Source organism: Artemia franciscana, chromosome 18 (assembly GCF_032884065.1).
Source record: "Artemia franciscana chromosome 18, ASM3288406v1, whole genome shotgun sequence".
Taxonomy (NCBI): Eukaryota; Metazoa; Arthropoda; class Branchiopoda; order Anostraca; family Artemiidae; genus Artemia; species Artemia franciscana.
In genome coordinates, this window is record NC_088880.1 from 24,078,409 (window position 1) to 24,090,878 (window position 12,470).

The following is a 12,470-nucleotide window of genomic DNA, read 5'->3' on the forward strand; positions in this document are numbered from 1 at the left end:
CACCCACTACTCTCCACATTAGAGCTTAAATTTTACTTGATTGAAAGAATAATTAGTGTCTATAAAATTCTGTAATTTTGGCGTGAAGAGTGCGGGGCTTAGGAGGGCGGCAGCCACCTTCATATATGGGATAATTGTTGTTCAAACTGGTTTTTAAAGTCATTCTTTATTTGAAAAAACCTATTATAGTTTTTGATTTATTTCAATTAATAAACCAAGTGACCACAAGAAAAGTGAAGAGCTAATTTAAAACTTAAATTAATCAGAAGATTCAATGAAAAATTAATTCAGACTCAAAACATACATATATTACCCCATATAAGTGTGGGGAGTGGCCAGAGCACTACTTAAAAATGCAATGTCATTTGCTCTATTCTGAAACCAAAAAGATAATCTTAGAATGAAAGTTGTTTTTTTTTGCCAATTGCTTTTCCATAGATAGAAAAGGAAAAAATCTAGTGAAACTAAACTGATTGCTTTGAATGTACTGATATAAGGATAGAACAATATGTAAAGGGATCGCTCCCTAAGGCTCCTGAATAATAAAGAGTCAATAGAGCATATGTACAAAGTTGAAAGAGGGAGGGGGACTCGGATCTGTGTGTCCAGATGGTTCACTATTAGAAAACTAAACGTCCTTGCACAATTATCTTTTCATTAAGTTGCAACCTGACCTCCTCCTTTGAACGTATCACTAAAATGTATAAAGTCCTGAAACAGACAATTTCCGAAATTTAGTACAAAATGTAATGGCTGCCATTTTGATTATAATGGCTACCTTGAAACTTCGTCCGTCCCATATGAGCCAAGGAGCACCCGACGGAAAGTGATTTCGTTCCTTAAAAGAGGGACTACATTTCAAACATTACTTAATCCCCTTTCAACTCTCTACGACCACGCACTCTATCTCATGAGACTGGATGAAAATATGAGAGGGAGATACAATGCCTTTTTAGGTCGGCTCATAATTAATAATTAAAATAATAATAAGTAACCTATAATTAATGACTTAATAAGTAACCTATAATTATAACCTATAAATAATAAGTAACCTATAATTAATGACTTGAAACTTTTCAATTCCAACTATAATGAACATCCGAAACAATTTGTCGTATGTAAATGCGTTGATTCTGACTTCTACATTGCAAGATCAGCCTCAGATTTGTAATCAACAATTTGAAAAATAAAACCTTTCCATATTAACTCAGCTAGAACTTAGAAGAGAGTTGTCTTCCGAGTTGTCCTGCATACTGTAAACTGTACTTTGATTAAAAAAAAAAAAAAAAAAAAAATTTCATCCTTATACTACTAATTAGTGACTTCAGAATCCCTAATCATCAACTCCAATGAAAACAAAACATCATTTTTGTACTGACCACAATCTGATTTTTGACTTTTACATTGCAAAATAACATTCTATTTGCGATTAGCGAGCTAAGAAGTCTTTTGGTACAAAATATAGTCAAAATATCACCCAGTCAAGTACCAGAAATTTATTCTGTTGAGAAATGCAGTTTAAATAACATATTTTGTTTTTAGACCCTCACACTACAATTTAAACTTTTAAACGCAAATTTAGCAGAAAACAAACCCCATATGGAAAATGTACTAACTGGATTTTGATTCATGAAAGTCATCCTGCAATCTTAATAATTTTTTAAATATAAACAGTTAATAATTCAGGACAATTTCCAAAAGTTCCCTTATTTAGTTAATTCTCTCAATGAAGGCTCAAAACAAGGATCTTCGTTTGACTTGGAAATCCTTGTGGAAAAAACAATGAGGACTGTCACATTGCGGTTTCTGAAAATGCTGACATCGCTGGCACAAAAAATGACCGACGATCCGGAAGCCAATAGCAACGGGCCATCTGGCTGGAAAGCTACCATTGGGTATATACTAGATGCTATAATGATCCATCCGAAGGGTGAAAGTAACTATATGATGAAGCTAGAAGATAAAAAAAAACGAAAAAAAAAACAAAACCATGGGCGACATATCTCTTGAGATTACCCTAAGACTTGGATTATGATAAAGCAGGTTAATAAATTCATGAGTGAATTAAGTTATGTCCCGGGATTTGATTCCAGTGGTGGGATAACTTGAAAGCATTTCCACAGCAATCCAAAGAAGAAGAAGAAGAATTCAGTTAAATAGTGGTTATTTCAAAACGTTAAATGAATGTCTACTGTTACCAAGCTACGGCAAAACAAAGGCGAAATGTAATTATACGTCAGTAGGATGTGTTTTTCTATCTAAATTAATATATTCTTAGATAACTGGTATAAGGTGAGGGCCCAGGATTCCCATAATAGTTGTTATCGAGCAAGGGTGTTATAACTCTACTCAGTATACACTAAACAGTCCAAAGGTATTCTAAAGAGAGCGCCACAGCATGTCCCAACGTATTCTAAAGAGAACGCCACAGCATATCCCAACGTATCCTAAAGAGAACGCCACAGCATGTCCCAAATTATTGTCATGAGAGCACCACAGCAAGTCCCAACGTACGCTAAAGAGAGAGCCACAGCATGTCCCAACGTATTCTAAAGAGAACGCCACAGCATATCCCAACGTATTCTAAAGAGAACGCCACAGCATGTCCCAAATTATTCTCATGAGAGGGCCATAGCAAGTCCCAACGTATTCTAAAGAGAGCACCACAGCATGTCCCAACGTATTCTAAGAAAGAGCGCCACAGCATGTCCCAACGTATTCTAAAGAGAACGCCACAGCATATCCCAACGTATTCTAAAGAGAGCGCCACAGCATTTCCCAAATTCTTCTCATGAGAGCGCCATAGCAAGTCCCAATGTATTCTAATGAGAGCGTTATAGCCTGTAGTCTTCGCGTACAAAACAAAAGTCATGCATAATATGCGTTCTGAAAAAGTTTCATCGTGCTGATCAAACGATGTATTTGCAAGCCTACGGACAGGCCCAGTGAGAAAGAAAATGATAAAAAACGTATTTTGGATATATTTGAATCGTCCCTAAATAATGCACCAAATAGTTTTAAATTACTAAAATCTGAAAAGTGAAGAAAATGAAATTTTTATAGTGACATGAAAATGAAATTTTATTACTACGAGACGTGAATACTGAAAGAGTTACCGGTTACCAGAGCGGTTAACAGAGTTACCATTAGAGTTACTGTGCTAATTACAAAATGTATATTTGATATGCTAAAGGTAGTTCAGTCTGGTCATTATTAGGACACAGAAAAATTAGTACATATAGCCAAAGGCGTATACGGTATTTTTGTTCGGAGTTACCAAGAAACTACCTAGGGGTTACCAGAAAACTTTTAAAAAACACATTAAAAATTTATTTATTCGCATTTTTGTTACGTTTTAACGAGTTTAACAAAAATTTCAGGGAGGGGGAATAAACGTCCTGAACCCCCCCCCCCCGTCTTTGAATACAGCCTTGCTCAAAGACAATCTATAGTAGTCGTATTTACTCCACATAAAAATGACGCCTAATCATTCAGCCTCACGCTGTTTGAATTTCAGTAAAAGCAAAAATTCTGCCATGACATGCTTTCAAATATTATCTTTTTAATCCTGCAAAGGCTGTAAAACTTATATACACCCATTAATTTTGCACATAAAGTTCTCAAAATATATTAAAACTCAATATTAAAATTAGGAATACCTAGAGTGAGAAATGAAATATTTAAATCAAGCATTTTTCTTACGGAAATGGCATCCAAGGGTAAGTAGTCTAGCTTATCCCACAACTGTTTCCACTTCATTGGCAAATGGCCAAGTTCTTGCTCTAATTTAGTAATCTCACTGTGCAAGTAAGTAAAAGCATCCGGTATAACAAATTCCACACTATCATACCTGTAAAAGAAAATTTACGTCTTGAATTGGCAGAGGAAACAGGAACATAAAAAAAAAAAAAAACATAAGTTCAAACTCTGTAATCAGTAAAAATTAGTAATAAGCAAACAATCCTTAAGGAAAAAATCCTTAGTTCTTCCCTTTAAAAGACTTACAAGGCAAAGAGATGAGAAACTCTAAAGTATTAATTATTGATTATAAGCTACATTATTTATACAATTTATATTATGAGTTATATGACGAAACAAATTACTGATTATAATTAATATTATTAATTATAAGTATATTATTACTGTTATTATCCCTAGTAGATACACTATAGTCTCTTCACATTAATGCCAACTATGAGATGCAAAAGCCCCTTTTTACCCTAAATTACCGTCACTTTCAGTAGCTAGAGCATTAATAATAACAATAAGAAATTAATAACAATAATAATAAATTGATAACAAAGATAATTTCTTAAACCATGTTAGCCTGCCATAATATAAAGAAGAAAGATCAAAAATGGGGGTTTTAAGGCCAAACGAAAATATTAAAAAAAACACAAAACAAATATTTCGAAAGGACGACCGCCCCTCTTCTTCGGCGCAAAAATAAAGTATATTTAATAAGTATGCCAAAACAGGGCAAAGAAAAAACCACAAAAAACTACAATGATTTTTGCATCGCTAGCGAATCATTAACAAGTATGAAGACTAGTGCAAGCCATTTCTACCACGGCCAAGAAAAGACGACTCAAGTACTCAAGTATCAAGTAACCACATAATGAAGCCTCTTGAAGGACTGTATATTCCAGGAGCCATTAGCAGAGCCTTCTTCTTTGGTGGAAGGAAAAACTGTTAGAAAAATCTTGGGATAACTTCGTTAAAAAAGATTTAGAACCCTCCCTGGGAATCCCAGCCCCAAAAAGAAGCCCTTTCTCAGCATAGAAAGACATAATCAATGAGTCATCTGATAAAATTAAAAACGACCCAAATTTACTGTGGAAAATAATTCCTGGCTCAGCAGTCCCTTCCAACAACACTAACTTAGAAGGAATACTCCGCTGTCTGAATGATTAACCCATTATACAGCTAGGTTCTCTGCCCTAGATCTGACAATCTGGAAAAGAATTATGAAGGGCAGCTTGACAATTTTTGACACAGAGATCACCTACTGATTTTATGGCTTCCCTATCTACCATGAGGGTAGTGTTAAGCACCTAAAGCTGAAAACTTCCTGCGTGATCGCTATGCATCTGAAGAATGGAGAAATACAGCTTCGATACCATCATGCTCTTTAAATTTAGATGATTTTCACACAAGGAGTTGTTCCATCATCTTCCTGCATTGTGACTTGACACCTATTCCCAACAAAGGAAAGTCAACTACTCAGTATTCTTCGTTCCGCCCGATAACTGCATCGACTACCCCCTGCACGCTTTTTGAGCTGTTATTTGTCGAAAAAAACTGAAGCATAATTGTTATTTCCCTCCGCACCAGTTCAGTTTCCAGCAAGGTCTAGGGTGTTCTGATGCTCTTACAGCGGTAGCGAATGTCTTAGTCAATGCAAATGATAGCAGTGAAACGCTTGTTTTGGGCGGACATGATGTCCGTCGGGCATTTGAATCACTAATGGATGCTGTCATGCTTTTGATTGAAGATAAACGAGGAGTGAATATGTCCGTCATTAATGCTTTGCGAACATGTACTAGAAGCTAAAAATTCGTCATAAGTTACGTCCTGACAAATGTAGCCCTTCCGTAGCGTGTGACGAACTTGTTGATGTTTGCAAATAGGCCAGACAGAGAGCTATCTCTTCCCCAGCAATTTCCAATAATTACGACCTAGATCCTTAAGCACAGTATCCCTCATCGTGTGTCCTGCTTGGTCTTAACATTTCCCTTATTTCTTATGCTTGTGACATTCTGAATATCAGCCGGTCCTTAGAGAGGATTTCCAATATCTTTGAAATGCTAAATGCCATGTACACTGATATAGGTCTTGATTTTAATCCTAAAAAATTTGAAAAAGTGCTTTTCAACTGAAAAACTCGGCTTGATCCTCTTCAGTCCGTCTGGGACGCTCTGAAGTGAAACCTGTCGAGCAGATGATATACCTGGGACTCCGAATTGGCCCATTTTTTTTAAGTATACTCGTCAGCTGCTAGTAGTTAATATTCAGCACCGCATTTCCATATGGTTCATTTATTAAAGCAAAGCTTCGCCTTAATAGAGCATCTTAATATTCCTTTAATATAATATAATAAATATAATGGACAACTTGATATAATAGCACCTTAATATAATAGAGCAACTTAATAGAACACCTTAATATTCGAAACTCTGTATAACACCATTGCAACCAGAGCATCTTAACATTCCCTTAATATAATATAATAGAGCAACTTAATATAATAGAATAAATATAATGGACAACTTGATATAATAGCACATTAACTAAATAGAGCAACTTAATAGAGCACCTTAATATTCGCAACTCTGTATAACACCATTGCTCCATATTCTTTATTGCGCAACCTTTTGGAAGATTTTTATTCACATTGAAAAAAAATTAGGCATCAATATTTCAAGTTTGTCAAGTACCTACTTCGCCTTGCCCCATGGACTCAAAACACAAAACTGATTAAACACTACGGGATCACAGAACCATATGTACCAAACGACAAGCATAATTTGTAATCATAATTCAAAGCTTCATAACCACCAGCAATAATTTTACTCCTAAAGTAACCGGGTGTTTTGTTTTATTAGTGAATTGTTTATTTGTATGTAATGTTAGTTTATTTGTTGATTCCTTTCTTTTGTTGTGTTTGATGATTTTCCTTTGCTTTAGTTTTTTTTTCTATTTATTATTTTGCTCCGTCATTATTTCTGTTAATTTTGACGGGTATTCAATAAGTTCAATTCAATTCAACAATTCCTTTGTCATTTTTTATTACAAAAGTAAAAAATTATTATTATTTTTTTAAACATTTTTTATTGAAACACATTGCATGATCGCATTTCAGGGACTCATTTGATAGACATAGGTAAGATGACCTACGAAATATTTTATAGGTAGCCACCTTTAAGAGATCCAGCCCCCTTAAGACCCCTCCATTTTATGGAAATACCAGCAAATCTATATTCTCATCCAGTAGACAGAATGCACGAAGTCAATGGTTTGTTTACAAAATATAACCTAGCTCAATGTTTATTTTGTCGATTATTTTTGTCGTTTATTTGGTTTCTGAAATGCAAAAGAATAAAGTCCCCTTTTTTTACTTTCATACAATCAAGACAATTAAGTGAGTGACCTACTTTTACATTCACAAAAATAGCCCATAAAAACTATAACTAAAAAGATGTAGCACTTCCTAACATTTTTTTTCTTTCATATTCAAACTTTATCTTTATAATTATAAGCGTCAAATTGATTTTATAAAGTAAAACGATCTGAGTTTAACAGCAACGAAATATTTAAAGGAAAAATAATATATTAAGGAGTAAAGGTAAAAAGGTAAAGAATACGGCATTAGACTTTACAGTCCCTACCAGCGGTGCTGACCTCCGTTTCTTAGCCCTTCAGCCAGGAAGTACAATGAGGGGTTGGGGGCCAAATATCCCGTGCTTTCGCACACCCTTCCTGTTTACCTTCCCCAGATTTCTCAAGGTACCCATTTAGAGCTGGGTCGACTCTGGCTAAGCTTACGGAGTCACGCCACTCACCCCCGCATTTTCAGATCATTTATGAAGGATATTTTTACCGAAAAAAATCTGTTGAATTCACTTATTGAGATGGTTTTCACCGGGTAAAGAATTGAAGAGACCGGTTCATAAAGATGACATCACGAGATGCAAAAGTACCTCAAAAATCAATTATTTAAGAATATATCTAGGACAATCGGAGGGGGGGGGGTGTTTTGTCTGACAAGAAACTATGATATACAGCAGGAGCTTGGTGCGACTTATTATTTTTTTTATTAACATAATAAGCTTCCTTCAGAGGGGACATAACTTTTAAGTATTATCTTTGAAGTTTGAATCGTAAAAGAAAATACAGGCTGGCGTGGGCTGATGATTTTTCTCATCCTCCTTCCAGTTATACGAGAAATATTAATATTGACAATCTTACCCAACAGTTACAATACGTCTTTGCGACGACGTGGCATAGTCTTCCATAGCCAATTCTTCCATTGCTCGACGATCTTCTGATGCCACTTCAATATCATAGGACGGCCCGTGGGATAGATTCTCTTCAAAATAGTAGTTCCAAATGTATAAACTCGATATATTGCTACATGGCCGAAGCACCTATGATAATTTATGTATTAGCGAGATTATAATCATCAACAAAACACTTTTCGTAAACATTGGCTCGACGAATAGCGAAGTACAGTAGGAAAATCGATTTATCAGACTAGCCCTATCTGCTGATTCAGTGATTCTGTTCAAGGGTGTATCCATGATTTTTTTCGGAGGGTGGGGGAGAACGAACAGCTTAAAAAACGCATCACAAATTTATTTATATGCATTTTTGGTACGTTTTTACGAGTCGGACAAAAATTTAGAATTTTGAAACCCTGAGCCCCCCTGGATACAGCCTTGATTTTGTTTGTAATTTTTTTTTTTATTTCGCATTTTCGGATACCTTTTTGATTTTCTCTGTCAGTTTAGTTATTGTAGTTTGTTTCTTATCTCATTTTTTTTGTGTTGTTTTGTGTTGATTTGACGGGTTTTTAATAATTAAATATATAAAATAAAATTATTTTCATTACGCTACAAATAGGAGGATAAAACAAAGTTTTTGATCATTTGAAGAAAGAAGCTAATCACTAAAATTGGACCTTCCTTGCCCCAGGTCAGTAAAAAAAAGAAAAAGAAAAAAGAGAGGTAGAAAATACGGCACTAGACTTTATAGTCCCTACCAGCAGGGCTCCATTTAATGGCCCTTCAGACGGGAAGTGCAATGGCGAGTGGGGGGCCAGCCATCCTGTGCTTTTGCACATCCTTTTTGTTTAGCTTCCATAGGTTTCTACAAATATCCATTTAGAGCTGAATCGACTCTAGCTGAGCTTACACACCTACGCAACTGACCTCGGTTCCAAATCAAATAACCAGCGATGCGCGGGGTTGGTGATTCTTTGGATCTAAACTGGGGGTGTCAACTTACTTATTTTGGGAGACAAAGGCTTCTAACCTTGGGATACCAGCTGGCTACTTCCGGTTTCTTAAGGAAACGGATTAATAGACTAGATGGCATCATAATATCTACCTGTGTATAAGGTACATCAGTCATCAATACTTTTTAGCAAAAATAAACGTTTTATATTTAAGACTTTATATTTTTGATTCTCAGGGACGGGAGGGCTGTAGTATATTTTCAACTAGATCTTACCCCCTATTTTCTTCTGCCTCTACTCCTCCCTTCTTTTTCTCCTAGATATTCGGTTATAGCACGTAATGATCCCACTGAGGGCCCTGCACATATAGACAAACTATGATGTAACCTATTCCGTGTCATCGTTTTTAGATACCTTTGAATTTCTTTTGAGCCAAATTTTAGCAAATTTAGCAGGCTGCTGCCCCAAATTCCAACCAAAAGAAGCCCAGCCCAGGTACCGAAGCGCTGACTTTAGTTTATAGAAGAAATCAAAGAAACAATGTTTTACTTTCATACAAATAGCAAAGACAAAACACAAATAATATTAAAAGAAGAGAGACACTTTCTCTTAACCAATCCCACGCCACTGTATAGCCCATGGTCAACTTCCCACATCAATATTCTTTTCTATGCAAACACCACAGGGAAAGAGGACTGCTTGTAAGAACACCAGACAAGTCAGAAGCGATTCATTAATTCTACTGGCTTAAAAATTCATACAATATGTTCTACAGCCAATCAGGTTTCAAGAAGGCAAGGCTCTTTATCTATCCAGAAACAACACAAGAGCTAAGAGTTCATATGGCACTTGTGACGAGGCCGGAAGAGCCAAGAGCCAAGAGCCAAGAGCTCATAAGGCATGAGCTCTAGTAAAATTCTAAGAGTTAATAGATTGATTTAAAAGGAAAATCAGAGGCTTAATGCCGGTCGGGATTTAAATAAGAGCTCTGAGTCACGAGGTCCCTCTAAATATCAAATTGCATTAAGATCCGATGACCCACACGTAAGTTAAAAATACCTCATTTTTTCTATTTTTTCCTCTCCCTTCAGCCCCCCAGATGGTAGAATCTGAAGAAACGACTTTATCAAGTAAATTTGTGCAGCTCCCTGACACACCTACCAATTTTCATCGTCCTACCACGTCCAGAAGCACCTAACTCGCCAAAACACTGAACCCAACCCCCTAGCTCCCCAAGAGAGAGCGAATCCAGTCCGGGTACGTCAATCACGTATCTACGACATTTGCTTATTCTACCCACCAAGTTTCATCCCGATCTCTCCACTCTAAGCGTTTGCCATGATTTCCGGTTTCCCCCTCCAACTGTCCCCCCAATATCACCAGATCTGGTCGGGATTTGAAATAAGAGCTCTGAGACATGAGTCCCTTCTAAATATCGAATCTCATTAAGATTCGGGAACCCGTCTTAAGTTAAAATACCTCAATTTTTCTAATTTTTCCAAATTAACACCCCCAGCTCCCCCAAAAGAGAACGGATCCATTCCAATTATGACAATTACGTATCTATAGCTTCTGCTTATTCATTCCACCAAGTTTTATCCCGATCTCTCCACTCTAAGCGTTTTACAAGATTTCCGGTTTCCAAGATTTCTGTTTCCCCTCTCCAGCCCCCTATGTCTCCAGATTCGATTTGAATTTAAAATGAAGCATCTGAGACATAAGATCTTTCTATACATCAAGTTTCATTAACATCCTATCACCCCTTCATAAGATAAAGATACCTCAATTTTCACGTTTTCCAAGATTTCCGGTTTTCCCCTCCAACTCCCCCCAATGTCACCGGATCTGGTCGGGATTTAAAATAAGAGCTCTGAAGCACAAGATCCTTCTAAATATCAAATTTCATTAAGATATGGTCACCCGTTCGTACGTTACAAATATCTCATTTTTTTCCGAATTACCCCAACTCCCCAAGAGAGCAGATTCAGTCCGGTTATGTATGTCAGTCACGTTTCTCAAACTTGTGCTTATTATCCCCACCAAGTTTCGTCCTGATGTCTCCACTCTAAGCCATTTCCAAGATTTCTGACCCCCCAAAGACATTGGATCCGGTCAGGATTTCAAATTAAATTTCAAATGAAATTCAAATGAAATTTCATTAAGATCCGATCACTTCTTCGTAACTTAAAAATACCTCATCTTTTCTAATTTTTCGGAATTAACCTCCCCCCAACTCCCCCAAAGAGAGCAGATCCGTTCCGGTTATGTCAATCACGTATCCAGGACTTGTGCTTATTTTTCTCACCAAGTTTCATCTCGATTCCTCGACTCTAAGTGTTTTCCAAAATTTTAGGTTTCCCCCCTCCAACTTCCCCCAATGTCACCGGATCCGTTTAAAATAAGAGCTGTGAAACACGATATCCTTCCAAGCATCAAATTTCATTAAGATCTGATCACCCGTTCGTAAGTTAAAATACCAAATACCTCATTTGTCTAATTTTTCCGAAATAACCCCCCCCCCCCACTCCCTCCCCAGATGGTCGAATCGGCGAAAAGATAATTTGCAATTTCATCTGGTCTGGTCCCTGATACGCCTACCAAATTTCATCGTCCTAGCTTATCTGGAAGTACCTAAACTAGCAAAACCGGAACCGACAGACAGGTAGACAGACCGACAGAATTTGCGATCGCTATAATGATAATAATAATAATTTATTTAAAACCCACATCATAACAAGTTATGGCACATGTGGAGTAACAAAAAGAAAAAAAAATGAAATACACTACAAGTAAAATACACTACAAATAGAAAAAACATTACGCTACAATGAGATTAACCGGACAGACGGACCAAAGGATGATGAGGCGATAAACGATAGAAAGCTGATTCCGACAACCTACCATACATGAGGGCCAACTTTGCACTTATATCAGGAACATCAATCTTACGAATTATCTTCCTATTGCTATACCAAGGGGGGAGATAAAGTAAAAATTTACAATATCTGAAATAAAAAATCCGAATCTGATTAACATCTTTTTTCTTTAGGAGGGGATAAAGACCAGAAAGATAAAGGACAGAATGATCACAAAATGTAGCATATAGTCTACCGAGTGCACGTCTATTATACTTCCCTCGATTAGCAACATCTTAGAATAGCCCATTTGAATTTTCTTTTGAGCACCACGAACAGTGCACTGCCGTAGGCAAGAAATTGAGTTCGTAACAGTAATAGCCAACCACCGAAAGGTGGAAACAAAGGGTATTGAAAAACCTCGACAAGCTAAGGGAGCATTAGAGGAAGTTGGACCATTAAAAACTAGAAATTCACATTTCTCAACATTAAGAGAAAGACCAATATTAGAAAATAGACGTGAGACTTTTGAGACTATAAACGAAAGACCTTGCTTATTTTTAGACAAAAGTAAAAGGTCATCTGCATAAGCAAGATAAGAAACATCTGAGAGTCCAATAAAATAATTTGATGTAATTTCATCTAAAATACCAGAAATG

General features: G+C 36.5%; 1 protein-coding gene across 1 annotated transcript in view; it reads right to left on the minus strand.

The window, feature by feature from the left end:
* LOC136038787 (myotubularin-related protein 13-like) overlaps window positions 1-12,470 on the minus strand; it is a gene marked incomplete in the record, with an annotated part of 128,046 nt that overhangs the window by 21,874 nt on the left and 93,702 nt on the right. Inside the window, 2 exon segments of the mRNA XM_065722164.1 lie at window positions 3,703-3,850; window positions 7,969-8,147. Of these exon segments, the coding sequence (XP_065578236.1) occupies window positions 3,703-3,850; window positions 7,969-8,147 (327 nt within the window).